The sequence below is a fragment of the Herpailurus yagouaroundi genome, unplaced genomic scaffold (genome assembly GCF_014898765.1).
Source record: "Herpailurus yagouaroundi ecotype Mexico unplaced genomic scaffold, PumYag 216, whole genome shotgun sequence".
Lineage (NCBI taxonomy): Eukaryota > Metazoa > Chordata > Mammalia > Carnivora > Felidae > Herpailurus > Herpailurus yagouaroundi.
Window position 1 is genome coordinate 7,338,938 of NW_024412447.1, and position 27,981 is coordinate 7,366,918.

Here is a 27,981-nt window from a genome sequence, read left to right on the forward strand (position 1 = left end):
AGTCATAGGCATCTAATACTTTCCACTCTATATCCTGAAACTATCTATCTACTTGCAGATGTTCTATGCTACATCAGTATGCTTCATTATCACCATCAAAATCGTGACTAATAATAATAGGTGACACTTACTGAGCATCAACCATATTCTTTATCCTTTACATATGTCATCTCACTTAATTCTCCCAGTAAATCTATGAGATAGGTACTTTTTTACACTTGGAGAAATTTAGGCTTAGAGGGACTTAGAGATAATAGGTAACTGATAAATAGTAATTCAGGATTTGAACCCTCCTGATTTTATTTTTTTTTAATTTTTTTAACGTTTATTTATTTTTGAGACAGAGAGAGACAGAGCATGAAGGGGGAGGGTCAGAGAGGGAGACACAGAATCCGAAGCAGGCTCCCGGCTCTGAGCTGTCAGCACAGAGTCTGATGCGGGGCTTGAACCCACGAACCGTAAGATCATGACCTGAGCCGAAGTCAGACGCTTAACAGACTGAACCACCCAGGCGCCCCTGAACCCTCCTGATTTTAAAGTTTACGCTATTAACTATGGTATGCTATATCCCAAGAGTCTAATTCAGTGCTTCACAACCATTTTGATATTATAGCACATGTGGAAAGCACACATTAAAAGTACACATTGAAATACACAGAAAATTCTGTTTCCAGATACTTTGGATTTAAGGACCAGGCCTTTCACAGTGATAGACAACTGAGGGTTGGGAATGGGGAGACATCTAGTCACACAAAAGGCTGAAGAGATTTGTCTCCACACAGTTATGAGCCATTCGTGGCCCAGCAGAGTGCCAAGATTCCTCTTGTGAAGTTGCAATAATTTATACATTTTTTTCCAGTTTACACTTCCACTATTAATACTATTTCTACTAATTAGAAAAAAATATGTTTGTTTTATCAGCTTAAACTTCTTATAACTCTTCTACCCAGTTTTCTTTAGGCTTAAAGCATATAAGCCATTCTTATTTTTATAACAATTATAGCAAGCATTGTACCTCTGGGAGGGTCCGCAGAGGTCATAAAATGCCAGCTCACCTTTTTACAGATCAAAAAAATAGGCAAAAAGCAGTTAAGTGATTTTCCCAAAGCCTCAGTGTTAATACATGGTAGAGACAGGATGAACCCAGACTTTTGCCTCTAAATTCTACTAATAACACATCTATTCTTCTCAATGATCTTATTTCTGGCTGTTGGTTTTGAGTAATTTGAAGGCCCTGGACCTGAAACTCATTCTTCCAACTCTCTCATCTCCCATTAGAAACAGACACAAAAGTAGCATAAAATGGATCTTATATATGAGATATCTATCTATCTATCTATCTATCTATCCATCTATGTCCCTTTAAAGGTGAAAAATTTAAGACCTTCAAATGACCAAATTATAGTGAACATTTGGTTGCTCAGGGTATAGAGTTCCTTTCTCTAGATCCCAAGGTGAATTCAAAAGGTACTGGGGGCTTGACTTAGTGTGTCCCCAGCATGGCTAAATGTATTTTCAAACTATCTTTTGATATTTTTTGTTCCTTGTCTTCTATAAATGTGAATAATTCAGATGTGCTGTTCTGCAGCAACTACCTTTCCTATATATTGAGGGCAACATATTTTTTTCACTGTTTCCATCTTAACTCATCACTACCAACCCCCTAAGTCTATTTACTCTAGGAAAAAAGGCAAGTGGGATATTGAGGGAGAAACACTGCAGCAAATTGGTCTTCTTTCTGATAATTCTAAATAGAAGCTAAAAACTGAATACAGTTAGGCTGAAAATGAATATTAATTTGATCAAAAATGACAAATACATTTTCTTCCAGACTCCAGAATTCTAAAAAAGATCATGAGAAGTCCCTATGAAGGTAATATAAATTACAAGATGAGCTATACTAAAAGGGGAAAAGCAAAATGAAAATTAGTGTATTTGAAATGACAAAATTTGATTTTTTTAAATGTATATCTACCTAATATGCTTAAACTTATCCACAAACTATCTATGGAAGAATACACAAGACACTAACCTCTAGGGAGTAGAACTGGGTGGCTGGGGGTGCTTTTTAACACACCCCCTTCTATATCTCTAGCATTTTGTAACATGCCTATATTACCACTTCAAAAGTGATTTTTTTTTTAAATTCCAAATTCCTTAGAGTGTTTTGATCCACCTAAAAATGCAAAAATTTTCCAGTATTTAGGTTCAAATCATTATCTAAACCTATACTGACCTCTCTAGGCCAAAGTGTGTTACTGGAGCTCCAACCAACTGGATAAAATCATGGATCCTTAACAAAATAAAGTAAATCTATAAGCAGTGATACATAATAGTTCCCCTTAATCTAGAGTGGAGGATGTGATGAAGAACATTACTTTTAAAGAAAATCTCTAACCTGGTTAATAGAGAAAGAAAAGCCAGGAGTCACTCACTTTATGACAACTCAAGTCTCTGGTCCTCTGTTCCAGATGAATTTTCTCCTTCCACATAAGGAATATTAAAACAAAGCACAAAGAGAGAGAGATATTTTTAAAACCAGACAGTTAATAAGCACACAAAATACCACCAACTTTCATTCTGACTAGCTACTAAATAACTGGGGGCTCTAGAACATTTGAGGGGTTTTGTTTTTGTTTTTACTTCAAACGAAACAGAGAGGGAGAAAATTCAATAAAGTTTTAAGTATGAAAGTAAAAGAAAGTGCCATAAGTCAGATCCACCACTCAACATAAGAAAGGAGGATGAATAAGAACAGAAAAAGAACTTAGAAATAATGAATGAAGGGAACCAAGGTAAGGCGAATGAGGTGTTCCAAAAAAGAGTAAGTTTTCTTTCGCTTAGAACACTGAAAGCCATCAGTGATTTTAAGTTGAAATCATCTCCTTCAGCAGTTTTCAAAGTGTGATCCAAAGACTCCTGGGGGCCCCCTCCCTGTTCCAACTGCTTATCTGTATTAGGCTGGATTTTCTCATACATTTCAACCAAAACAAGATATCATAACAGACTGAAATCAGAAACAGATGAAAATCCAGCTGTCTTCTATTAGCCAGACATGAAAGAGACTGTAAAACACCACCATTCTTTGCACTAAATTTTCTTTCATTTAGGAAAAATATGTTTTCCATAAAGTTATTTAGGTCAACATATCATTATCATTTACTATTAATTATAACTTATGATTTTAAAATTAATAATTTAAATTTTTCCCCATTTATTCTAATATGTTAATATCAACATAAATAAAACCAATTATTAACCAATCTTTGGAGTCCTTTGTAACTTTTATGAACACAAGAGGGTTCTGAGACCAATAAGCTTGAGAACTGATCTAGCTAAACAACAATACAGTCTTGTCAATATTTTTCCAAAACCATTAATCCCCCTCCCCCCACTTAGAATGTGTTCACAAATTTCTCTCTCTTAACTACCCAGTTATTCCCTCTTTATATTGTTCCTGGACTCCTTGGTTGAAGAGAATAAAAGCAAACCTGTTAGAATTGTCCTCAGACACACAGTCCACACAGACTCCATGAACCTAGAAAAGTATATTTAAAATCTCCTTTACGTTTGGGCGCCTGGGTGGCTTAGTCAGTTAGGCTTCCAACTCTAGTTCATGATCTTGCAGTTCATGGGTTTTGAGCCCTGCCTCAGGCTTGTTGCTGACAGCTTGGAACCTGGAGCCTGCTTCAGATTCTGTATCTCTGTCTCTCTCTGCCCTTCCCCCACTCATGCTCTGTCTCTCTCAAAAATAAACATAAAAAAAATTTTTTTTAATCTCCTTTATGCTGAGTCTGATTTCCTTTTGGCATTAATGTCCAATGGCACGTGGACTCCTGCTTACTTTCATGCCACCATTAAGGGTCTCATACTCTTCTTATCAACTGAGCTGGTCAGGCAACTCATGCCACCATTAAGAACCATAGAGTTTATTTCCTTCCCCCGCCTTTCCCTTTTTTTCTTCCTCAGCAAGCATGATTTTACAAGAGTGTAAAAACAGGATTCCAGCTACTTTCACTACCCATACCTAACATAACAAGATATTTACTGTGGTAACTACCTGAACTAAACCTTGTACAGAATCCTATCAATAAATTAATGGGGGGGGGGGGTGCCTGGGTCGCTCAGTCAGTTAAGCCCCCCTCTCTAGATTTCGGCTTAGGTCATGACCTCACAGCTCATGAGATTCAAACACCCTCCACCCCACCTCCCCATCCTCACCTCAAGCCTGCTTGGGATTCTCTCTCCCTCTCTGCCCCTCCCCCACACGTGCGCCCACGCATGCCCTCTCTCAAAATAAATAAGCTCTTTAAAAAATAAATTCATGGTGAACTAAAGCTTATTAGTTCAAAGGGCAAGGAAGCACAAAGATATGGCCACTAAGCACCAAAACACAGGCTTTCTTTCCTGAGTGCTGATATTCTAAACCTTGCTGTCTGCCGACGGCAACACTTCCACAGGTGCCCCTTACCCACCTCACATCCGCCTTTGTGTGTTGTTTTCACATTCCCAGGAACCCCTAAATCCCCGCTCCATCTCCCCTCACATGGGTGCCAAGGTCTGAAACTCTAACTCCGCCTTTCAAACCTGCGGTTAGAACTCTTGGTGATCCCCATTTTCCCTCTTTTCTCTCACCAATTCTCTCTTAAGGGCAGCAATTAATATCGGAGTTACCAGAGTCAAAAGTCCTTGATTCCCCTCAATGGGTAAAACAGTACCTTTCTAGCTTCTCTTCCACCTCAAGAACACCCCGCCCCAGGAGATTATTTCCCTCAGCTTCCCGCCTGCGCCCGCACCCCACCCCTGGAGGAAGCACCAGGATCCTCATTCCCGCTCACTCCGTCCTTGCCCTCCAGGATATTGGATTACTTTTGTTTGTTGAGGGTAGGTTTACGGGCGGGGGGCGGGGGGGAGATTCTAAGGAGGGATAAGAGTTCGTTGTCGCCCTCAAAACTTCTCCTCAGGAGACAGAGGACTAGCAGAGCCCAGCCCTTTCATCTACAACCAGAGAAGAGCCAGCTACCTTCTGGAGCAAGGAGGGCCTAAAGACGAGGAGCGGAGTGAGCCACTGCAGCAGTTCTGCAAGCCCCCCAACCTCGGCTCAGTTTTCCCGCCAACAAGGAAAGGCGCGAGGCCACGCACAAGCACCGTTCCCACCCCAGGGGAGTGGTCCGGGGACTGAAGCGCAAGCGCAGCTGAAGCTGCTTCTGCGTTTGCGCAGCTGTCATTTCCGCCATCTTCCAACCAAATGACACGTAAAACTACAAATCCCATAATCCTCGATGGCCTCACTTTCTTAGGCGACAGGAGCGGCGCCTGATCGTTCGTGAAGCACATCTTCCGTTTACTAACTTTTCCGTCTGTCCCATACTGCCTTTTCCTTCCTCCTTTCGTTTCTTGATTCCTAATCTAACTTTTAGTTTCCTCCACGCCCTATATTGATATTTTAGTTGAGACTATCCGCAAGCCCACTCTCGCCTCTCCCGCCTTCTCTGCCACCAGGACCCGCTCCCTAAGCCCTGGCGGCAGGGAGAACGCGCAACCTGTGGAAAGGGCGCCGAATAGCTTCTTCCCCATTGGCCGAGGCAGGGGGCCCAAAGCAGACCAACCCTCTTCCCCGCCCACACTCGTTTTTATATAAGGCTGCACGAAGACACCGTGTGCTTGGGAAGGCCTGCGTGCGAGGTGGCGGTGGTAGTAGGGGGTGTACTGCTATTGGTGGCCGTGGTGGGCGTCGGGTCGCAGTCCGAGGGCTGGGGGGTATCGCACACAGGCGTTGGGTGGTGGGAGGGGGTGTTGGTGCCAGGGCTGTAAGTGTGGAGGCGAAAAGGAGGGCGTGGTGTCCTCAGGTGATCGCGATTGGGGAAAGGCGGAGGAGCGAGAGAACGACTCGGCCGTTTCGGGGGAAGAGGAAGTTGGACAACATCGGCTGTTTTAGTGCCTTTTTTTTTTTTTTTTTTTTCAGTTCAGCAGAGAATATTTCTCAGGGGGGTGAGTTACAATGACTTATTGTATTTCGCTGAGGACAGTTTGTAGGAAAGCCGTCTGTACGCTCCTCTCCTTCTCTTCCTCTACTTTTAGGTTTACCCCTCCGTTCCCTCGGAAGCCTTTCTAAGTAGGTAGGCGGGGGGGGGGGGGGGGGACAAAAAAAAAAAAATTAAGAGGGCCGCCCCGCTCTTTTGGCCACGCCCCTTCTGATCGTGCTGAAGCGCTTGCGTGAACCAAATCTGAGGAAGGGACGTAACAGTTCCCGCCTCTAGGGTGGAGGGCGGGGTGTCATCTCCAGCACGTGCTGTTTCTACCCGCGCAAGTCCAAAGGGTGTGCGCAGGCGCTGCCCGCCAGGGGGAGGAAGGAGGCGGGGTAGGGAGGTTGCTGGGTTTAGAGCCGGGCGGAGACCGCTGAGACTCATTCCTCAGGAACAAGGGTCGGGTGTCAAGGAGACCTTTTCACACCAGCTCCCCGTCCCCCGCCTACGGTGGGTGGGATCGCGCGGCAGAGACAAAGGATATCAGTAGGGACGGACATAGCTGCGAAGGGAAGTAGGGTGTCAATTTGGGGTGGTGGGCTTTGGGGAGGGCTGAGGTGGGCTATATTTAAACTCCCAGAGCCGTTAAGTTGGTTCGTACTCTGATGCGCGCGCAACCAGGGTGGTGGCGGAGTGCGCATGCGTGGTTCAGGGGCAAGAGGAACGCGCTCTAGCAGTGCGCGCTCGCGGCGAAGCGGTAGTGGTAGAGGAGAAAGAGCTCGGCGCACGCGCGGTTGACTCCTCGAGTTGTTCGGTTCTCGCGGGCATCTTGTTTTGGTCTCGCGGGCGAGTGGGGCGCGCTTCGGGGGAGGCGCGAGACCAGGCGAGAAGAGCAGAGCTGCGCGCGCACTCGGGGAAGGCGGGGGGGGGGGGGGAGAGAGCGGGCTCTAGGGAGGGGGTTAAGCCCCCTAGTCCCCTCTTCGTTGCCCTCGCCTGGGACGGAATAAGGGGAGGAAATGATCGAGATGGCGGCGGAGAAGGAGCCGTTTCTGGTGCCGGCCCCGCCGCCGCCGCCGCTCAAAGATGAGTCGGGCGGAGGGGGCGGCCCCACGGTGCAACCGCACCGAGAGGCCGCCTCCGGGGAGCTCTGCGGCGGGACGCAGCGTGGGCCGGGCCCCCGCGCTCATTCGGCGGGGGCCCCGGCTTCTGGGGCTGGCAAGGAGAGTCCTGGGGCTACATCCACTCGGGGAGGCCAGTCGCAGCAGCATCGAGGGGACAGCCCCCAGGCGCAGTCGCACGGGGAGGCCCGCTTGTCCGATCCCCACGGGCGAGCCGCTCCCCCTGACGTCGGGGAGGAGCGACGGGGAGGGGGCGGAACAGAACTGGGTCCCCCTGCCCCTCCTCGGCCCCGTAATGGCTATCAGCCCCACCGGCCCCCTGGGGGAGGTGGGGGCAAAAGGAGAAATAGTTGTAATGTAGGAGGGGGTGGTGGAGGCTTCAAACATCCAGCCTTCAAGAGGCGCAGGCGGGTTAATTCGGACTGTGATTCTGTGTTACCCTCCAACTTTCTCCTGGGAGGCAATATCTTTGATCCACTGAACCTGAATAGTCTCCTGGATGAGGAAGTGAGCCGCGCACTCAATGCAGAGACCCCTAAGTCATCTCCACTTCCGGCCAAGGGGCGAGATCCAGTGGAGATCCTCATCCCCAAAGATATTACTGACCCGCTCAGTCTCAATACTTGCACTGATGAGGCCCAGGTAGTACTTGCATCGCCACTCAAGACTGGTCGGAAGCGGCATAGACACCGGGGACAGCACCACCAGCAGCAGCAGGCATCTGGAGGGAATGATAGCCACTCTGTACTTCCCACAGCCCCCCTCACTCCCTCACTCCATGGGGAGGGCGCCACGCAGCAGCAGCGGCATAGGGGCCAGAACCGGGATGCCCCCCAGCCCTATGAACTCAACACAGCCATCAACTGCAGGGATGAGGTCGTGTCTCCCCTTCCATCTGCCCTACAGGGTCCCTCAGGCTCCCTTTCAGCCCCTCCAGCTGCCTCACTTACCTCTGCACCCCCGTCTTCCTCCTCACGACATCGCAAACGTCGCAGGACTTCCAGCAAGTCAGAGGCAGGGGCCAGGGGTGGAGGCCAGGTTCCCAAGGAAAAGGGCCGGGGGAGTGGGGGAGGCCGCCACCACCACCACCTCTACCCACTACCTGCAGCAATCTTCAAAAAGCAACAGTGCAAGTTCCAGTATGGGAATTATTGCAAGTACTATGGTTACCGCAATCCTTCCTGTGAGGATGGGCGCCTGCGAGTGTTGAAGCCTGAGTGGTTTCGGGGTCGGGACGTCCTAGATCTGGGCTGCAATGTGGGCCACCTGACCCTGAGCATTGCCTGTAAGTGGGGCCCATCCCTCATGGTGGGCCTGGATATCGATTCCCGGCTCATCCACTCTGCCCGCCAAAACATCCGACACTACCTGTCAGAGGAGCTGCGTCTGCCACCCCAGACTTCTGAGGGGGACCCAGGGTCAGAGAGTGAGGAAGGGACCACAACCGTCCGAAAGAGAAGCTGCTTCCCAGCCTCACTGACAGCTAGCCGGGGTCCCATTGCTGCACCCCAAGTGCCCTTGGATGGAGCAGACACATCAGTCTTCCCCAACAATGTTGTCTTCGTCACGGTAAGGGGGTCTGAAGGCTCTTGGGATAGGGGCCAGGTGTGAAGATGAGATTAAATAGGAACAAAACAGAGGAAAGTTATGACCCAGAGGGATTTCTGCATGCACTCCTTGCTGGGAGAACCAGATCAAGAGAGGGGTCTGAATCTGTGACTGCCTCTGCTGAGTGGCACTTTCCTATAATCTGGAAAGCTGGGGGCTCTACCTGGGCTCCTTTGTCATGACTGCTGGCCCCAAGATGGGGTCTGACTCCTTTTGCCCTGCTCCCGGCCTGGCCTGTAATCCAGACCAAAAGTTTGCTCTCCAACCCACAGAATGAAGGTGCATGAAGGGATAGGTGTCAGACATGGAATGTCTTGGGGTGGGAGGAGGAGGAGGGTAGTGGCTGACTAATATTTTGAGAGGGACTTAGATCCAGATTTGGTTGAAGAGTGTTGGTGATCAGGACCCCGAAGTGTCTTGGCCTTAGATCATCTCATGTTGACCCTAGATGGTGGAATGGGGAAGAGTCAAAGTCCTCTGCAGGAGGAGGGGGGTATTGTGTCTTCAGTGTCTGTCTCCTGACTGCACATAGCTCTCCATAAAACATTCCAGTTAGGCCGTCTGCAGGAACAGTTGGCAATGTGTTGGGTTAAGCCTGCAAGAATGGACTTTGCAGAGGGTGTTGAGCTTATCATCTAGAAAAGGTTTCCTAAGGGATGGGGCTCTTCACTTCTCTCAGAGAAAGGAAACAGGCCTGGAACTCTGCCAGCTTCAACTACAGGGAAGGAACTACAGGTTCCCTTTCAAACCTGAGTTAGGTCCTTTTGCAATGTTGAGTCACTCAGCTGACTTGAGTGGTCTCCCAGATCAATGTTTGTGGGGTGGGAATAAGTACTGGATGGAGTCTCCAGAGAACCTGTGTTTTTTCTGTGAAGTTTCACACCAGTTTTGGAGACCTTGTGGGTAATTTGCTCAGTTTAAAATTATTCAGGCTCCTTTTTTATGTTTGGCTTACCACCAACAGAAAAGGGCAGGAGGGTGGAAAGCAAGAAAATGAGACTTGGGGCCCCCAAACTGGCTCAGTCGATACAGCATGGGACTCTTGGTCTCCAGGTTGTGAGTTCAAGCCCCATGTTGGATGTGAAGCCTACCTAAAGTTAAAGAAAAAAAAAAAAAAAAAACTTGGGGAGGGGGGCGGTGCCTGGGTGGCTCAGTCAGTTAAAGTCTGACTCTGGAATTTGGCTCAGGTCATGATCTCACAGTTTGTGAGTTCAAGCCCCGTGTTGGGCTCTGTGCTGGCAGTGCAGAACCTGCTTGTGATTCTCTCTCTCCCTCTCTCTCTCTGCCCCTCCCTGCTCGTTCTCTCTCTCCCTTTCTCTCTCAAAATAAATAAACTTTACAAAGAGAAAAAAAGAAAATGAGACTCAAAGAGGGCACCATTTGGGAGTTAGTCTCACAAGTGTCAGAGAAGATTGTGGCCAAGGGCTAAGGTGAGGCTGTAGGACTTTCTGTCTTAGAGGCTACAGGGTGGGTTGTGTGGGGGCAGTGGTTCTTTTATTGCCTCTGTTGACCTTGCTCCCAATTCTTGCCCTCAGGGTAACTATGTCCTGGATCGAGATGAGCTGGTGGAGGCCCAAACACCCGAGTATGATGTCGTGCTCTGCCTCAGCCTCACCAAGTGGGTGCACCTGAATTGGGGAGATGAGGGGCTAAAGCGCATGTTTCGCAGGATCTACCGGCATCTACGTCCTGGGGGCATCCTGGTCTTAGAACCCCAACCTTGGTCATCTTATGGCAAGAGAAAGACTCTCTCGGTGAGTTGGGATTTTGGTGGAAATTGGGATATCCTTCCTTTAGTTGAGACAAGAAAGGCCTCAAGGAAGCAGAAAGAGAAGTACTTTCTGAACGAGGTGAATAGGTCCCCTGGGTGGACATCATTCCACGCCAGGGAAAAGCCAGCAAACTGAAGCGGTCCCCTGCCCTTCTCCCTAGGAAACAATCTATAAGAACTACTTTCGAATCCAGCTGAGGCCAGAGCAGTTCACTTCCTACCTGACCTCCCCAGAGGTGGGCTTCTCCAGCTATGAGCTTGTGGCTACACCCCACAACACCTCCAGAGGTAAGGTTGGCTGATTGGTGAGAATGGGGAGGGATGTCGAGGCTGGCCCTGAAAGAAAGCTGCAGACCCTGTGGAGTCTTGAAGTCCTGCTAACCCCTACTAATTGCATACTCTCTCCTCAGGCTTCCAGCGTTCTGTGTACCTGTTCCACAAGGCCCGTTCCCCCAGCCACTAAGTGGCCCCCTGAACAGAAAGTGTGAAGAAGCTACCCACTGCTCTTAAGGACCTGGGGGAAAAGGAAAGTACCCCAAGGTCTTTCCTTTTTGGCTCCAAAAATCGTTTCCTTTCTCGGATCTACAAAGAAAGCTTCTCCTATGTTGCTGCCCCAGCCTCCTCCCTCCACCTCTGCAGCAAGCCCATCCGTGCTGGAGTTACTGACATCTTCCTCTCCACCCTTCCCCACCACCCCCCAGCTTACTGGGCTGGATGGCATGGACTGTTTGCTGACCTGTTCTCCTCGGGTATGGGAGGTGGGGGGTATCAAGTTCTCTAGCCTCTTCCTTCTGTTCTCCAAAGGAGATTCCCATTTCTCCTCAGCCCTTGTCCCTAGCTGCGTTTCAGTGGACCACAGATAGATGGACTGAGGGTTAAGAGGGGGAAGTTTGGCAGGGAAGCATGCAGGTACTGTGAAAATCGTTCCCTCTGCTGACCCCCACTGGGAGAGGGGGTTGGGTCTGGAATGTAAGAACAGCACAATAAATTGATGTTCAGGGCAGTGGCCCCCACGCTGGTTTCTGGCACTTTCTAGTTGGTGGGGAAGGGATGGTGCTTCCCAGTAGAACCTGTGCTTCCTCTGCCCAAATAGAGTCTCAAGGAAGAGGACAGAGTTTTCAGTGAGTGTTGAATGCTAGTGACATCCACACACACAACTCTAGTCTGGAAGAAGGGGTATAATGTGAATTCTTAAGTGGAAATTGAGAAAAGAGGCCATCTCCCCTCCCCAAAAAATCTCATTGACAAAAATTATTTTGTGGGAGCTTTGGACAGAGGCAAATTTACAACTTAGGAAGAATGAACAGTGGAGTTGAAGTAGAACTAGAAAAAAGGCAGTATGGACCAGACTGCCCACCTGCTCCAGGATTACCCACCCACCTGTTTTGTAATGTGCAACTAGATGAATCCTTGAGCCTTTAGGGAAGAAGGCCTGAGACCCACATGTTAAAGTGACCCGAAATAAGTAGCGCAAAGGAACAAATGCAGTGTCTGTGACTGAAGGGGTGGGGAGGGTGGGACAGTGTTAACTTGCTAGCACTACCAAGTTCCTAAAAGACCAAAAACTTGACTTCCAGACAGCTTCCAACCTGAGGCTTGACCTCATTTTAAGGCTCCCAAGAAGAGTCCCATTTGTTAGCAAAGCCACTTTATTCTGAAAAAGTTTTTTTTTTTTTTTTCAACGTTTATTTATTTTTGGGACAGAGAGAGACAGAGCATGAACGGGGGAGGGGCAGAGAGAGAGGGAGACACAGAATCGGAAACAGGCTCCAGGCTCTGAGCCATCAGCCCAGAGCCCGACGCGGGGCTAGAACTCACGGACCGCGAGATCGTGACCTGGCTGAAGTCGACGCTTAACCGACTGCGCCACCCAGGCGCCCCATGAAAAAGTTTTTAACACAAATATACGAACTAGCAATCCCGGGAGCCTTCACGTCTACGCTTCCCATCGCCTCAGTGTCCGGTGCATGAGGAAGGTATCTTCTGAAGGGCGGGGCCGGAGTTGGAGACGCAGAGGAGGCAGACCGTCCACGGTCAGGTGTGGAGACTCATAAAATAATGTTTCTGGGTCACAAAGGATGGTCATGTCTGGCCCTGGCCCAGGTGGCTCCTGTTGGGAATTGGGAGCCCAAAGTGAGGTTACACTCGGGAAGGGGAGGAGGGCACAAGGCCGAAACTCAAGCCCAGGTCCCTCACCTTTGGGGGCGGGGCTCGGGCCTGCGGTGGTAGGAGCGCCAGTTTCTCCCTCAGCGCCGCGTTCAGAACCTGTTCCTCTGGCACCTGCAGGCTCACCAGGTCTCGGAAGAGCCGTTTGGAGCGCGGCACGTTCAGCCCTGAGACCGCAGGGGGAGCGGAGGTGAGCGGCGCCTCTCAACCCCACTCCCGCGTCCCGCCGGCCGTCTCTCTCTCACCCTCGGCCACGCTCTCCTCCAGGCCGCAGCGGGTCTGGAACGACTTTCTCAGCTGTTCCTCCACGGCCTTCGCGGCATCGAACTGGCCCTCGGCTGCAGCCCGCGCGGCCTGCAACTCGAGACTCAATGCCAGGCTGCTCTGCTGCGCGGGCGCCCCCAGGTCCTGCGGCGCCGAGAGCTTCTCGCTGGGTGCGGCGGCGGCCAGCAGCGGCTCGGACCGCACAGGGGAGAGCGGTGCCAAGCGAAAGCGTACCTGGGAGCAGAGAGTGGGGCGGTGAAGAGGTGGGCGCGGGCTCGTCTGCGGGCTGGCGGGCAGGCCTTCCCCCAGCTCACCTGCCGCCCCTTGCGGGCCCCGCCCCGCCGGTCCGCCCGCCCCTTCCGCCGCCCAGGGCTGCAGGTCGGCCGTTCGGGGGTCTCGGACCGCGGGCTCAGGCTCAGGCTCAAGTCCAGGCCAGGCTCGGGAACTGGGGCTCTGGGCTCCGGGGCGCGCGGTTCCGGGGGTGGCCCTGGGGCCGCCACGGCCTCCTCCCCTTCGACCAATTCCAGCCCTGGCTCCTCACAGCCCATCATCTTGGTCTGGCTACCAGAGTGCAAGGTCTCTGGAGGCCAGGGGTCACAGAACACAAACTCACCGCCCCTTCTCCCCCGCCCCTCCCCTTCCAGACACCGCTACCGGAAATCGCTTGCCCCTACCCAAACAGGGCGGAAAGACCAGCCCCTGCCCCACCCCATCGGCGCTTCTAAGCGTCATTTCCGTTACTCCCCTCCCTGTCTCCCCGAGGGCTTCCGCCCACAAAACCTCGGCCCCACCCCTAAGCCAAAGTTTCAGAGCTGGAGCCCGTGGAGGCGCTACGGGTCCTCACGAGGACCATTTCTTCTTTGGAAACCTGGATGTGGCGTCTTTTTCCTGCAGTCTTGATCTGACTTCTGCTCGAAGCCGGAGTGTGCGTGTGTTAAGTCTTTTATGCCAAATGGGACAGCTTTAACTGAACGGTCAGGCGCCCCCACGTCGGCCCTCCCTACTCGGTGCCTTCACAGCATCTCCGTGTGTTTCGTCGCCTGCCAACTGCGACGGGAGCTTCCCAGTATGAGTGAGGGAGAAGCTCTCTGACCCCCCAGACCCGACTTCTTCCCGGGACTCTGGGCGTTCATGGTTGCCTCGGCAAGAACTGCCTCGTTCAGCCTTGCAGCCGTTTGTGACTTTTTCCCCTTCGAGGGCTCTCTAAAATATTCGTCTCTTTAAAATCGGTGTCTGTAGGGGCGCGACCCACTCTTGATTTCGACCCAGGTCATGATCCCACGGTTGTGGGATCCAGCAGGGGTGGGGCTCTCCGCTGAGTGTGGAGCTGCTTGAGATTCTCTCTCCCCCTCTGCCCCTCTCCCCTCCTCGCGCACAGTCTCTCTCTCTCTCTCTCTCAAATAAAAAATAAGTAAATAAAAATAGTTACCTGTATGTTGAGTACAGTTTTTAAAAAGGAAAAAAAAAAAAAAGGCTCGGGGGATTGCAGGGCAGGAGACTGGATCGCTTGCCCGTTTCCTGTGTTCCTTGGGGCAGGTCCTCTCAGTTCTGTGAGCCTCTTTTGTCTTGTGTGAAATGTGCTAAGTTGGGCTCATGACTCTTGAGGTTCTCCCCAGATGGGTTATTACTCCGTCAACAGGCACGTTTGTCTGCCACTTTGCAGTTTGAGTGTTTTCATATGCTTTATCTTTCTGAAAACTGCTGTGGAAGATCCGGTAGAAGGCATAGATAGCTACGTGCATTTAAAAAAAAAAAAGAAAAAAAATGTTTCTGAGGATCTCAGGGGTGAAACACTAGAGGCTATCCTGTCTTCAGCAGGAAAGTATACAAATTCTTCTACTATTCATTTGTGACAGGGAGTGGGGAGGTACAAATGTAAATTCCTGCGTTTTTTTTTTAAGTGGAAATATAACTCAAAAACTTTGTAAGAAGGAGCGAACAAAATGAAAGCAAAAGAGGCTAGACTTTGATATACTTTGTTTTGTGTGTTTGACTTTGAAGCCTATGTTTTCCATAGCTATATGACAAAAATTAATTTTTAAAGATCAGTCCCTATGGGGCATCTGGGTGGCTCAGTCCCTTAAGGTCAGACTCTTGATTCCGGCTCAGGTCATGATGTAACAGTTAGTGAGTTCAAGCCCCGCATCCGGCTCTCTACTGTCAGCACAGAGCCTGCTTTGGATCCTCTCTCCCCATCTCTCTCTGCCCCTCCCCTGCTCATGCTCGCTCTCTTTCTCTCAAAAAATAAAAAATATTTTTTAAAAATCAATCCCTAAAAGTTGAAAGTAAAATGAAATAAATGAACCTAAATGTGATTCTACATGGTGGCCTAACTTAATACGGAAGGGAACTTTTCTCAATGACTTGAAAACACATAAATTTAACTGTACATCCCAAAGATCTGCCCTAAGGACAAAATTAACTGCCATTAAAAAACAAAACAAAACAAAACAAAAAAAAAAACACCTGCCCTAAAGTCTTAAGTTATATTCAGTAGTCATGTGTGAAATAGGTAAAAATGTGTAGGACAAAACATACTTATGTTAATAGTATCAGAACTGGAATTTTCACCTAGTAGAAAAGGATATAAAATCAATGATGTCATGCAAATTCTCTGCCATATTGAATTTAGGAAGTATCTTATGAACCCCTGGTGTATTGTGGTTTAAATTGAAAAGTGTATCCTAGTTCTGTCCACTGAAAAGCCGTTAGAAACAATGATGGACCCAGTAAGCACCCATGGCCCCCAGAATGTGGTAGCTAATTCCATAGCCCTGAGCACTTCAAAACTCATATACATGGTTATAGCAGCTTTATTCATAATAGCCAAGAACTTGAAACAACCCAAATGTCCTTCACCAGGTAAATAGTTAAATTATGGAGGTACCTGGGGGGTTCAGTTGGTTAAGTGACCAACTTCGTCTCAGGTCGTGATCTCCCGGTTCATGAGTTCGGCCCCACATTGGGCTGTCTGCTATCAGCCTAAATAAACAAACAAACAAACAAATAAATGTTAAACTATTGTATATCCATACTATAAAATGCTACTCAGCAATCAAAAGGAACATACTATTGGTACACAACAACTTGGATGAATTAGCTAGGTTATGCTGAGCCAAAAAAAAAAATAATAAAAGCTGGGGTGCCTGGGTGGCTCAGTCGGTTAAGCATCCAACTTCAGCTCAGCTCATGATCTCACGGTTTGTGGGTTTGAGCCCCACGTTGGGCTCTGTGCTGACAGCTCAGAGCCTAGAGCCTGCTTCAGATTCTGTCTCCCTCTCTTTCTGCCCCTCCTCTCTCAAAAATAAACATTTTTAAAAATGCATCAAAATCTCCTGGATGGCATGTTAAAACACAGAATGCCAGGCTCCAGCAAAGAGTTTCTGATCCAGTAGGTCTGTAGTATGGCCCAAGAAATTGAACTTAAAAAATTTTTATTTTATTATTTTTTTAAATGTTTATATATTTTTGAGAGAGACAGAGACAGAGCATGAGCCAAGAAGGGGCAGAGAGAGAGGGAGACACAGAATCTGAAGCAGGCTCCAGGCTCTGAGCTGTCAGCACAGAGCCTGACACGAGGCTCAAACCCACAAACCATGAGATCATGACCTGAGCCGAAGTTGGACGCTTAACCAACTGAGCCACCCAGGCGTTCCCCCCAAGAAATTGCATTTCTAATAAACTCCCAGATGATGTTAATGCTGCTGGCCCTAGCCCACATTTTGAGAACCACAACTGGTAAATGGTGATGCCTCAGCCTACCTTGGCCCCAGGGCCTGACTACCCAGGCTCTTACCCATAACCCCTAGTGCTTCCCAACCTGCAAGTGGGGCAGGTGGCATGAAAGAGGTCTTTGGGCAAATACTATTTGGGATGTACAACTTGGGGAGAAATGTGGCAGTTCCCCCCAGACTTTGCTGCTCCCCCCTCCCACTCCCAGGTAGGCCCACCCAGAAGCTACTAAGCCTTTGGCCTAGGGCTAGTCCTGGGCCCTCTCCTACTTCTCAACTCCTTTCCTGGCTGATTTCCACAGCTCCTAGACCAAGCGATCAACAACTGTGAGTGTGTGCATTTGGGTGAAAGGTGGTGTAGGAGGCTGAATAATGACCTCCCAGAGACATGAGGCCCAATCCCAAGTCTCCTTAAAAGAGGGAGGCAGCAAAGAGGAGACAATGTGAGAGAGATCAGAGTGGCCACCAGAGGCTGGACGAAAGCAAAGAATGGATTCTCCTCCAGAGCCTCTGGAGGGAGCACAGCTCTCCTTGCACCTTGATTTTGGCTCAGGGAAACTAACTTCAGACTTCTGACCTCCAGAACCATGAGAGAATGAATTTATGTTGTTTTAAGGCATTGAGTGTGTGGTAACTTGTTATGGCAGCCCCAGAAAACTAATACAGTTGGGCGAAAAGTCTGGGCAGCACCTCGGGCTTGGGTCACCGTGTTCCCCAGGATCTCACCCACACTCTCACCTTGGCAGCATCCCCATCCCTTGGGGGGCTGAGATTGGAGTCCCCTTGGTGAGAAGGATCTGGTCATGAAGGACCATCTTGTCCTGAGAAGGCTTCCCCAGGCTCCAGAGAGTTACCAAGGGAAACAGGTAAAGACAGGAGAAGGAAGAGTGGGACGCGGGAGATAGACAGGTGGTGTATTGGAGGCACTGGGAAGGGAAGCCTGGTGTTGGCATTATAGAGGAATGACTCACTGGGGTCCCTCCATGTAGGGAAAGGGATGGGGGCCATATCAGCACAGAGGGAGGGGCCATTAGGGGAAGTCTTGTGTGAAGAAGTTAATGGTGAGGGTCTCTGTCCAGCAATGCCCATCCAACGGCCTCCAACATCTCAAGGTCCAGGGAGTGGCCACACAGCTGGTCACTGATCATGTCCAAAGCATCAGGCAACCATGGCAACCAGGAAGCGTGCTCAAGAAACTGAGGCCTTAGATACTGAGTTTTAGGAGACCAAAACCTGGGCTGCTAGCAGAGCCCTAGGAATTAGGACCCAGCCCCCACCCTACCCCTGACAAGCTCCTCTCTGCCATGCACTGTGTCAGTCCTTAACCCAAGAAAACCCCCAAATGCCCAGCACGTTTCCTATCTGCATCCTAGGCTGAAGAAAGGCGTGTTGCTCTGGCACCAATGAGCTGAGCAAAGATCTGGAATTGGGTTGGTTCTAGGCTAGAGGGATGGAGGGGCCACAAGCAGGAACCAGGTAGTCCAGCAGGAAGTGAACTTGGCAGAGAAAGAGGCCTTCCACACTGCTGTCGCCAAAGATGTGCCTGTGGGCACAGATATCACATCTGCTGCCCCAGGTCCATAGTCCACGCTTAGGGACAGAGAGAGGAATAGGAGGGACTCACATCCCAGAGAGGACTGGGCCTGGGTCCAGAAGCCAAAGGACTCCCCCCCACCCCCACCCCCTCCAGCAACACCATCTCTTTCCTCTTTAGGCCTTAGTCTTCTCATTATTAAAGGTGGAGGTACTATATTAGTTGATCTCTGAGCAGCTTCTGTTCCAGGCAGTATATCCCCTCCCCCAAACACCACACACACACACACACACACACACACACAGAGTTCAGTCTTTTGCCACCACCCAGGGGCTGGTCCCCTCCCCTTGGCATCTCCTGCAACCAGCCCCTTCCTCTCTCCTTCCCAAGACTCTCACTTCTCCCCAGGACTCTAGCATCTCCCCTCCCCACCAGCCATGGCAGCCTCCCCAGTCAGCCCCCAGCCAGGAGTGGCAATTCAGGATGACTGGATAGATGTGTCCAACCAGCCAGGCCTACCAGGCGCCGCAGGAAGCAGCGAGTATCCTGATGCAACTTAAAAGTGGCAGGTCTGAGGATGGATGCTGGAGATCAACTGCTTCTTGGCAAAAGAGAAAACCCTAGAAGCATAAAGTGGGTGCAGTGAGAGCTGGAGCGGTGGAGCAGGTCAGATCTCCTGCCAGGAGCAAGCTCCGTGCTTTGGGAGTCATCCAGTGAGCAAGGAACTGAGGTAACACAGGGCACAGGTCAAATGGAGGAACAGGAGAAGCCCTGGAATGGGAAGCCATCATTCCAAGAGAGCCCCACCATGGCCCGAAGCTAAGCTGGGACATTGGGCACCAAGACCAGGGTTCCCCAATCTGATCAAAATCTCCTCTTCCTTCTCTACCTTCAGGCCAGTGGTCCCAGCTCAGGGTGTTCCCCTTACCCAATGCAGCCTAGATATCTCTCCCCTCCTCCACTTCCAAGAGACTGGTTCTCCATATCCTTCTCTTCCTCTTCTCTAGATCCTAGGCCAGCTTCTATCACTCCACTCCCAGCATCATCTCTGCCCCACTTGGCGCTGGAGGCATCCATGCAGTGAGCTGGATGTTCCTGAGACCATATCCATCCTCTCCAGATCTTCTCTGCCCACCCTCAAATCTGCAGGGTGCCCAGTGTGGTTCTGGGAGGGTGGGTGGGAGTCCTCTTCATAGCCCTTATAATATCAGCTTGGAGGATCAACATGCCTGGTTCATAGGGCTCATCCACTTGTCCTGTACTCCCCAGAAATCCCACCAGGAAAATCTCATCTTGCTTACAAGACACTCTCACCTGCAAGGGGTAGTTATGCTTTGGCCGATGAGGTGACCCCCAACACACACACATGTAAGCATGTACTTGTTAACAGGTACAGGTCCCACTGAGGAGCAGCATCAGGTCATGTCACAGAGCACTATCCATCAGAAGAGAGTAGATCCCTTGGGCCAGGCTCTATGAAGACCTCCATGGTCCTGTAGAAAGCCAAATTCGGTGTAGGATGGCAGATGCACCTGCTGGGAAGAGGAGGAACAAACTTGGAGAGATGGTGCAGGGACACTGGGGCAGCCCACAAGGCAATTTTGTGCAAATTAGAAAAATGTGCCCCTTTCCTGAAGCCCTTTACTGCCATGTGGTGAAAAATTGCCCTAATGGTTCCATACATGTCTGTTGATTGTAGAGTTGTGCAGTGCACAACCTACACAACAGTAACCGTTGGCCCTGAAGGACGGAGAGAGAAGGAGGAGGGGCCCCTAGGTTCAGTCAGGGAAATGGGGAAAGCAGTGATCAGTGACATCCAATATCACTAACTGTGGGATCTTAGAGGTGTTACTGAACTCCTCTAAACCACAATTTACTGATTTGGAAACCAGCAGTGATGGCCTTAGGGCCTAAGAGACAGTCTGCCTTCAGGACTAAATGAGGTGATGGATGCAAAGCTCTGTTAGGCATGAAGTGCGAGCTCCGGTGATGGTGGACATGGCAGCAAGAACAGTAGAGCAAGAGGGTGAGACAGGCTAGCTGTTCCCGGGCAGGGGACAGGTTTCACTAGCTTGTTGAGAAGGGGTGTGTGTCTGTGTGTGTGTGTTGTGTTGTTGTTTTGGCTTTATTTGAGAGCGCGCGCGCGCGAGAGAGAGAGCTGGGGGTGTGGAGGGGTGGGGGGTTGGAGCGAGGGGCTCGATCCCAGAACCCTGGGATCAAGACCTAGGCCGAAATCAAGCCTCAAGACGCTCAACCCAAGCCCGGAATTGTTTTAACTAGAAATTAACTGTCCGGTGGAACCAGTGTCCAACGGCCGAAGTTACCACGGTGGGCGGACCCCGAGGACACAGGGCAGGGGCTCCGTAAGGGCCGCGGCGAGGAGGGGCAGGGGCTCGGGTCTGAGGCTCACACAGGGACGCATCCCTGTTCGCGGACACTGCCAGGAGGCCCTCCCGCCCCTCCGCCGCCGTGGCCGCCGCCCCTCCAGGCCGCTGCCAGCTCCTACCCTGGGGCCGAGGAGCGGCGAGAGGGCGGTGGCAAAGCCTCGGCGGATCGGGCGTCCGCGCACGCCAGCGCCACCTGGAGCTCAGGAGAGCGAGGTGGCGGATCGCGCAGGTCCCCCAGCTCGGCGGCCGGCTTGGTGCCGCGCTGTCGTTCCACCCGGACATCCCACCCGGAGCTTGGTGCCCTGGGGCCGGGTCTCCCCGCACCTACACCAGTCGGACCGCGGGAGGAGGCGGCAGAGACCCCCGGGGCGGCCAGGGCCTCAGGGGTTGTGGGGTGACGTCACGGGGTTGGGCCGGTAGCCAGGTTTGGCACGCACTGCCTTCATTGTGTACCCTTCCTCCCCTTTCCTCAGTGACTTCAGGGTAAAGTGCAAATTCCTTCAGTTTCCAGCTTTATATCACCTTTCCCACCCAAAGGAAGTCCCCAGGACCCCAGGCTGGAGCCTTCAACTACCCAAGGGGCCTTCCATGACCTTTCCCCAGGGCAGCTTCTGGTGCATGGCCCCCCCATCCAACCCATCTCAGGTTAAAATATAATTCCCAGGCCTCACTTCAATCCTGGCTTTGAGGCCAGGGATCTGTATTATTTTTCTCCTTTTTAATGTTTATTTAGAAAATTTAATGTTTATTTATTTTTGAGAGAGAGAGAGAGAGAGAGACAGAGTGTGAGCGGGGGAGGGGCAGAAAGAGAGAGGGAGACATAAAATCTGAAGCAGGCTCCAGGCTGTCAGCACAGCCCAAGGCAGGGCTCCAACTCACAAACCATGAGATCATGACCTGGGTGGAAGTCAGATGCTTAACCGACTGAGCCACCCAGGCACCACAATGTTTATTTATTTTGCCCCTCACAAGCAGAGGAGGGGCAGACAGGCGGGGGGCACAGAGAATCTGAAGCAAGCTCTGTGCTGACAACAGTGAGCCCCATGTGGGGCTCGAACTCAGGAACCAGGAGATCATGTCCTGAGCTGAAGTTGCCCACTCAACAGACTGAGCCACCAGGTGCCCCAGAATCTGTATTTTTAACGAGTTCCCAGGTGATTCTGATGTGTCTGAAAGCTTCGGAATCTAATGGTCTGCATTCCTGCTCAATATGGCAGTGGTTCTCAAACTTCGTCTGTCTTGTTAAAACAGATGGGTGGGACCCGCCCTCAGAGATTCTGATTCAGTGGGTCTGGGATAGGGCCTGAGAGTCTACATTTCTACCCATTTTCAGGGTGCGGCTAGTACAGCTGGTCTAGCACCACACCCTGAGAACCACTTCTCTGGTGTGTTTAGAAGACCTATTCACCTGCTGCCAATTCACCATGTATCAAGCCCTATGCAAGGCACTTCACATTCATGCAGCCGTGTGACATTAAGTATTTACTGTATTTTCCAGATAAGGAAAGTAAGATTCAGACAGGTTAACTCACTTGCTCAAGGTCACACAGCTAGGAAGGATGGGTTTTTCTGAGTTGGCTGTATCTCTTGTGCACTGCTAATTATCTGCCCTCTGAGGGTTTTGCTTGTCTCTAGAAGTCAACCCCAGCACTCCGTGAAGCCTGAAAAGGTACAGGAGAGGGCTTTGAGTCCCGTTCCCACACTGCCCTGGGTTCAGGGGACTGATTTTGCTGGGTGCCAGGTTCTCTGCTCAGAGAGTTCATGAGGAAGGGACTGAGAAGCCACCTTGTGTAGTGCTGACCCCTACTTCCATTGCTCCCGCTCACATCGAGAGTGGAAGATCCTGACTTCTCCCTGATTGGCTCCAGAGCCTCCTGGACATTCACCAGGGAATGGGAGGAGGGAAGGACACAGAAAAGGATGGAGGCAGGGCCATCAGAGAGCAAAAAGGAGAGGCAGTGCCGCACAGGTGCCCCGGCACCTGTCAGTACTGCCTGGAGGTATTGCCCCAATAAGTCCTGGGTGGCAGCCTGTCCTCAGGGGCAGGGACACACAAGTGGAGCCATAGCTGTGGATGGGGTGGAGAGGAGAGCAGGTAAAGGACAGTGTGGTGAAGGAAAAAACAAATCTGAGTAGGCTGTTAGGGACGAGGAGAGTTCTCACCTGTGACTCCCAATTCCTGTCTATTTCACACCAGGCTTCTCCCTGGTCACCTCTGAACCCCCACTTTCTGTGGGGTAGACCCGAGACAAGGAGTCAACAACCCGTCTGGACAGTGCTTAATCTCCCCTGGCTCTCCCTTCCAGCCCCAGGCTTTGTGTTTCTCCCTGCTTGCTTCTGGGTCTTAAAGGTTTTCTTGGGGAGGGGAGCACAGTCAGGGAGCCAAAGGCAGGACCCCAAAGGGAGTGAGTCTGAACCCTGAAGCCCATCGAGTGGACAGGCCAGGACCAAGTAGTGCATACCCAATGAGTCAGCCTTCCCTACCCCAAACATCCATTGAACACCTCTGCGTGAGGGGCACTGTGCTAAGGTAAGCCTGGGACCCCGGGACACTGCCCAGGGAGGGGGCGGGGACTCAGGGAAGTCTTCTCTGAGGGAGGGGGAGAGAAGCTCTGAAGGGGGAATGGGAGCAAGCCAGGTGAAGAATGTGGGGGAACAACTTTCAAAACTGAAGAATCAGCATCTGCAAAGGCCCAGGGGCAGGAGGAAATAAATGGAAACCAACCAAGCACACTGGAAGTGACAGCAAGGGGAAACCCAAAGAGATGAGGTCAGGCAGGTGGACAGGGACCACCGCCAGGAGCTGAGGTAAGGGGATTGGATTTCATCCTAAGGGCTACAGAACACCCTGAAAAGGACTTACATGAAGAGACGACGTACTCCAAGTTGCACCGCAAAGATCTCTCTAACCCCATGTAAAATTCCAAAACTGTATTTGTTTGGTGAAAAATAAGAGTAAATAAGCTCATACCTGTTAGAATGTCTGCCACCAAAAAGACAAGAGGGGTTCCTGGGTGGCTCAGTTAAGCGTCCAACTTCAGTTCAGGTCATGATTTCTCAGTCCATGAGTTGGAGCCCTGTGTCGGGCTCTGTGCTGACAGCTCAGAGCCTGGAGCCTGCTTTGGATTCTGTCTCCCTCTCTCTCTCTGCCCCTCCCCCACTCACACTCTGTTTCTCTTTGTCTCTCTGAAAAATAAACATTAAAACATATTTTTAAAAAGACAAGAGATTATAAGTGTTGGTGAGGGTGTGGAGAAAACACAACACTTGTGCACTGCTGATGGGAATGTCACTTGGTGCAGCCACTATGGCAAATGGTATGGAGGTTTCTCAAAAATTAAAAATAGAACTACCATGTGATCCAGCAATCCCACTTCTGGAGATTTATCTGAAGAAGAAACAAAAACACTAACTCAAAAAGGTATCTGCACCCCCAGGTTCATCATAACATTATTTTTTTCATGTTTATTTATTTATTTTGAGAGAGAGAAAGTGAGCAGGGGAGGGGCAGAGAGAGAATCCCAAGTAGGCTCCACGCTGTCAGAGCAGAGCCTGATGCGGGCCTTGAACTCACCAACCGTGAGATCATGACCTGAGCCAAAACTAAGAGTTGGATGTTTAACTGAGCCACCCAGGCGCCCCCATCATAACATTACAATAGTCAAGACATGGAAGAAACCTGAAGCTCACTGATGGACCAGCTGAGGTAAGGGGATTGGATTTCATCCAATATATATGATGGAATATTATTCCACAAAAAGAAAGGAAATCCCGCCATTTGTGACACCATGGATGGACTTTAAGGTCATTGTGCTAAGTGAAATAAGTCAGAGAAAGACAAATACCATAAGATCTCACATCGATAATGAATAAACTTTAAGAAATTAAATATATGTCAAGTAATTTTTTAAAAAGTGCCACCTCTATGTGGGAAAGCTGAATAAATGGTATATAGGCACTCAATATTACATTATTTCTGATGACTGCATGTGAATCCACATTCTTTCAAAATAAAAAGTTAAAAAAGAGGATTGTGTTAAAACATTTGCAACTCATATCACAGAAAGGCTTAATGCCCTTGATATATAAAGAGCTTCTAGATATCAATAAGAAATAATAATAAAAACAAACATGTATTCAGCACATACTATGTGGCAAGTACTATTCTAAGATTTTTCTGTGCATTAATTCATTAAATCCTCACAACATTCCTACATTACCTCCATTTTGCAGATGAGGTGATGGAGACACAGAGAGGTTAAGTAACTTGCCCGAGGCCATACAGCTGGTAAGTGGTAGAGCCAGGACTTAAAATCTGGTAGTCTGGCTCCAGAGTTAAGGCTCTTAAATTCGATATTAAACTCTGTGGGCCTCTAGAAAGGACCCATAACCCAGCCGAATAAACCTGTCAGAGCATATAAATAAAGGAAAAACAGCTGGGCCTATTTTTACCACATGGGTAAATGTAGAGGCAGAGAGAAAGCCAGAGAAGGGTAGTACAGACCTGCCCCTGCATCCTGGGGACCAGCCTTCTTAGGACCTCATCTGTCCCAGCTTGGGCCAGCCACTGTCACACCTCAGTTGTGCCCTTGCACAGACTCCTTTAACACAAAACATTGAGCCTGTCTTGCAAAACCCGCCCCTCTACAGCCACTCACTGCAGGAGGCACTGAGGGAAAGGGAAACAGGCCATGACTCAGCTTTCGCAGGGATACAGCATCCCAGGTGAGGTGGGCAGACAGGTGTGGGACAGGAGGGCTCAACTCGTGAAACAAAGAGGTCTAAGAAGGGAAGAGGAGATCCCTACCCTTAGGCCATTCCCAGCACCCCAGAATGACCCCACGGGACAGATCGGCAGCTCCAGCAAGGGGCAGACAGCATTTTCAGCCCTGGGATGTACAATCTTCTCCTTCAGTTAATCTCAGTCTTGCCGCTCCTGAGGGAAAAATGGAAACAAGTGAAAATATAGCTACAGATACCCGCAAGTACATACAGGCACACACATCTGTGTACATGCAGCTACACACACACCCTGTCTGCATGTCTGAGAATAACTGAGGCCAAAGCCTTCATGCCTGTAGGGGAAGTGAGGGCTGGCTCTCCTTCCTCAGGGCTCAGATATGACAGCAGATGAGGGTGAAGCAGGGAGAGTGATGTGGGTGAAAAGAAGATCTGGTGTCCAGGGCTGAGACTTTTGTCTCTGGGTTCAAAGGTTTAAACAAAGAATGTTTTCCCTGGGTTCAACTCTCTTCGCGGCAGCTTTGGCCTGTTAGGAAACAAGGTTGAGGGAAGTTGAAGGCACCACGTGTCTCCCCAACCTTGAAGGCTATGTGGTGGATAAAGAGAGCACAGGACTCAAAGCAGAACCCCTGGAAGCTGGCAGAGAGCACAGCAATCAGTTGCTTCAATCCATTATTTTCTTGGAAGAGCCTGAGGCCCAGTGAAAAAAGGTGACCAGCCCAAGTCCTGAGGTGAAGTGGTAACAACACTGAGTCCAGAACCAATGGCTTTTGACTCTCTGTCAAGTGCTCTTCCTGGTACTCGCTGCACATGGCATTCTTGGTCATTTCCAAAATGGCATGGCGCCCACAAGACAGCTGGTGGGAGTGTGCTTCCCACATAATAGGTAAAGGTTTAGTTTCTGTTTTATTCAGTACTGTTTGGGGCCATGGGGATGGTAACCATACACTGTCACTCTTAACTGTTATCATAATAATAACAGCCTACATTTATTGAGTCCTTATACTGTGCTGAGCATCACTTCCTGGATCTTCATGACAACCCTGTGATACAGGTACAACTGCTTTCCCCATTTTACAGATGAGGAAACCAAGGCTCAGAGAGGTTAACAGATTCACCCAAGGTCACACATCCAGGAAGTGTTAGTTTAAACCACTTCCCATGCATTTCACAGCTGCCTCGCAAGTACACTGGTAAATAAATATAATTTCAGATACTGTTAAGTACTAGGTAAAGATAAAGCATGGTGAAAGGCAGAAGATGGCCAAGACGGTGGGTCTTTCCTGATCTCTAGGTTGTCAGGGAAAGGGTTCCTGAAGACGTGGTGACATTTGTACAGAATCCAGACTGGCAAGGAGCCCACCGTGCCAAGATCTGAGAGAAGGGCATTTTAGACAAAGGGAACAGTTTGGATTTTCTTCCAAGAATGATTGAAAACTACTGGAAGGTTTCTGCAGGGGTGTGACACGTTTTGCTGTGTGGCAGAGCTGGACAAAAGATTTGGAATCTTCAGGAAATCCGATGATCTTGGAGGAGAAGGGGAGATGGGGCAGAGAGCAAGGGCATGTGGGACCAGCACTCTCATTTTGCTGCCCAAATTCCCAGGGCCCTTCTAATAGGATGGGTAAGCTTTGAAAAGAAAGAAGGACGGTGGTCCCAACTCAGACTATCCCTAGTCCTACCACATCTGCCTCATGGGGTGGAACAGATTTGATGGAGGAGAAGGGCCTGGGGTCTGATGGGGATGGGAGGGGAAGGTGTCCAAGGTGGGAGTTTTTCACAAGACTGTCATCAGGAGGCAGATTTCTGTGGCGGTCACTCTGTCCCACACTTCTTTTTGCCAGGAGAGGGCTGGGGTGAGTAAGCATCCTTCCCCACAAATCACTACCCCCAGGAGATTACTTCGGCTTCCCTCCCCATTGGGAAGTTCCTCTCCAGGGCTCTAGGCTGGATTATTTAGGATTTGGAGGAAGGAGGCCACTTGGGTGCACTGAGACATCTGGGAAAAGCAAGTTCTGTGGACTTGTCTTCCATCCCGCCCCTTTCTCTCAAGCAAGTCTCTGTTCCCCTGTTTGGCCAAGTCCAGACAGGACTCCATCATGTCTGGGGAGGGACAGAGTGGTGGGAGGTGCAAACAGCTCCCTTGGCTGCTGGCTGAACTCACCTTCTTCCTTTCCTCCCCTCCCACTCCCAGGATGTCAAAGAAGCCAAAGAAAAATGAGAGCAGTATTCCTTCCCACAAGCCCACAGGCTCAAGGCTGGAATGGCTCCTGGGCCTGTAGCTACTTGCAAGGCTATTTGCCAGTGACCCTCAGGGCACCCTTAACCCTGCTCCACCACCCTCTCGCTGAAACCTTAAGGTCCCCAGTAGGAAGAGGACTTGGAGGGGCTGATCCTGAATCTTAAACAGTGAGGCAACCATTCCAACCTCTGGACACAGACCCTGTACCAATGCCATTCAGGTCCAGAATGGTTCCTGGCACATAGGGAGATGTGAGGAATAACTGGTAATTGAAAGCTCCAGAAATGAGCCACTGTGTATCAGCCCGTTTTGAGGCCACACCTGAAAGCAGGTTTTGACTTCATGCTAACTAAAGTCCAGACAGATTCCCAGTGAAGTCACTTAATGCACTGAACACCTGCAGTGTAACAGGTATGTGTGTGTATGTTTAACATGTATGTTACATGTCCCCTCT

The 27,981-nt window shown here is 50.0% G+C and overlaps 3 protein-coding genes and 1 long non-coding RNA gene across 17 annotated transcripts in view; 1 reads left to right on the plus strand and 3 right to left on the minus strand.

Moving 5' to 3' along the window:
- ZCWPW1 (zinc finger CW-type and PWWP domain containing 1) overlaps positions 1-5,681 on the minus strand; it is a 31,745-nt gene extending 26,064 nt beyond the window's left edge. For 7 of the 10 annotated variants that reach the window (XM_040455960.1, XM_040455961.1, XM_040455956.1 and 4 more), the window contains exons 1-2: positions 5,024-5,681; positions 2,436-2,483 (exon numbers count right to left, since the gene is read on the minus strand). The gene's annotated coding sequence lies outside the window, so the exon portion shown is untranslated. Of the gene's footprint in view, positions 1-2,398; positions 2,484-3,491; positions 3,620-5,023 lie in introns of those variants that run through there. The other 3 variants (XM_040455953.1, XM_040455955.1, XM_040455952.1) reach the window with 3 other exon arrangements.
- A 233-nt stretch (positions 5,682-5,914) lies between these two features.
- On the plus strand, positions 5,915-11,481 carry MEPCE (methylphosphate capping enzyme). Its single transcript, XM_040455950.1, has 4 exons — positions 5,915-8,653; positions 10,228-10,446; positions 10,625-10,751; positions 10,874-11,481. Exons 1-4 carry the CDS (start codon positions 6,983-6,985, stop codon positions 10,924-10,926), a joined length of 2,070 nt encoding a protein of 689 aa, XP_040311884.1. The 5' UTR covers positions 5,915-6,982; the 3' UTR covers positions 10,927-11,481.
- Positions 11,482-12,094: 613 nt separating this feature from the next.
- Positions 12,095-13,526, minus strand: PPP1R35 (protein phosphatase 1 regulatory subunit 35). The gene is made up of 5 exons (XM_040455969.1): positions 13,208-13,526; positions 12,875-13,127; positions 12,660-12,796; positions 12,359-12,573; positions 12,095-12,131 (listed from the first exon to the last, which is right to left on the minus strand). Exons 1-4 carry the CDS (start codon positions 13,442-13,444, stop codon positions 12,400-12,402), a joined length of 801 nt encoding a protein of 266 aa, XP_040311903.1. The 5' UTR covers positions 13,445-13,526; the 3' UTR covers positions 12,095-12,131; positions 12,359-12,399.
- Positions 13,527-16,532: 3,006 nt separating this feature from the next.
- On the minus strand, positions 16,533-27,961 carry LOC121017624 (uncharacterized). Of its 5 annotated transcripts, none has more exons than XR_005784830.1 (4): positions 25,353-27,961; positions 22,078-22,206; positions 18,678-19,693; positions 16,533-18,167 (listed from the first exon to the last, which is right to left on the minus strand). It is a non-coding gene; the product is annotated as an uncharacterized LOC121017624 (long non-coding RNA). The 5 variants fall into 5 exon arrangements; XR_005784831.1 differs by lacking the exon at positions 25,353-27,961 and adding an exon at positions 23,517-23,560; XR_005784832.1 differs by lacking the exons at positions 22,078-22,206; positions 25,353-27,961 and adding an exon at positions 23,517-23,560.
- Positions 27,962-27,981: the final 20 nt, after the last annotated feature.

Coding starts and splice junctions, on each gene's coding strand:
- MEPCE (XM_040455950.1), top strand. CDS start 6,983: ATGATCGAGATGGCGGCGGAGAAGGAGCCGTTTCTGGTGCCGGCCCCG. Junction 10,447..10,624: donor GCAAGAGAAAGACTCTCTCG/GTGAGTTGGGAT, acceptor CCTTCTCCCTAG/GAAACAATCTATAAGAACTA. Junction 10,752..10,873: donor ACCCCACAACACCTCCAGAG/GTAAGGTTGGCT, acceptor CTCTCTCCTCAG/GCTTCCAGCGTTCTGTGTAC.
- PPP1R35 (XM_040455969.1), bottom strand. CDS start 13,444: ATGATGGGCTGTGAGGAGCCAGGGCTGGAATTGGTCGAAGGGGAGGAG. Junction 13,128..13,207: donor GGGCCCGCAAGGGGCGGCAG/GTGAGCTGGGGG, acceptor CTCTGCTCCCAG/GTACGCTTTCGCTTGGCACC. Junction 12,797..12,874: donor GGAGGAGAGCGTGGCCGAGG/GTGAGAGAGAGA, acceptor CTGCGGTCTCAG/GGCTGAACGTGCCGCGCTCC.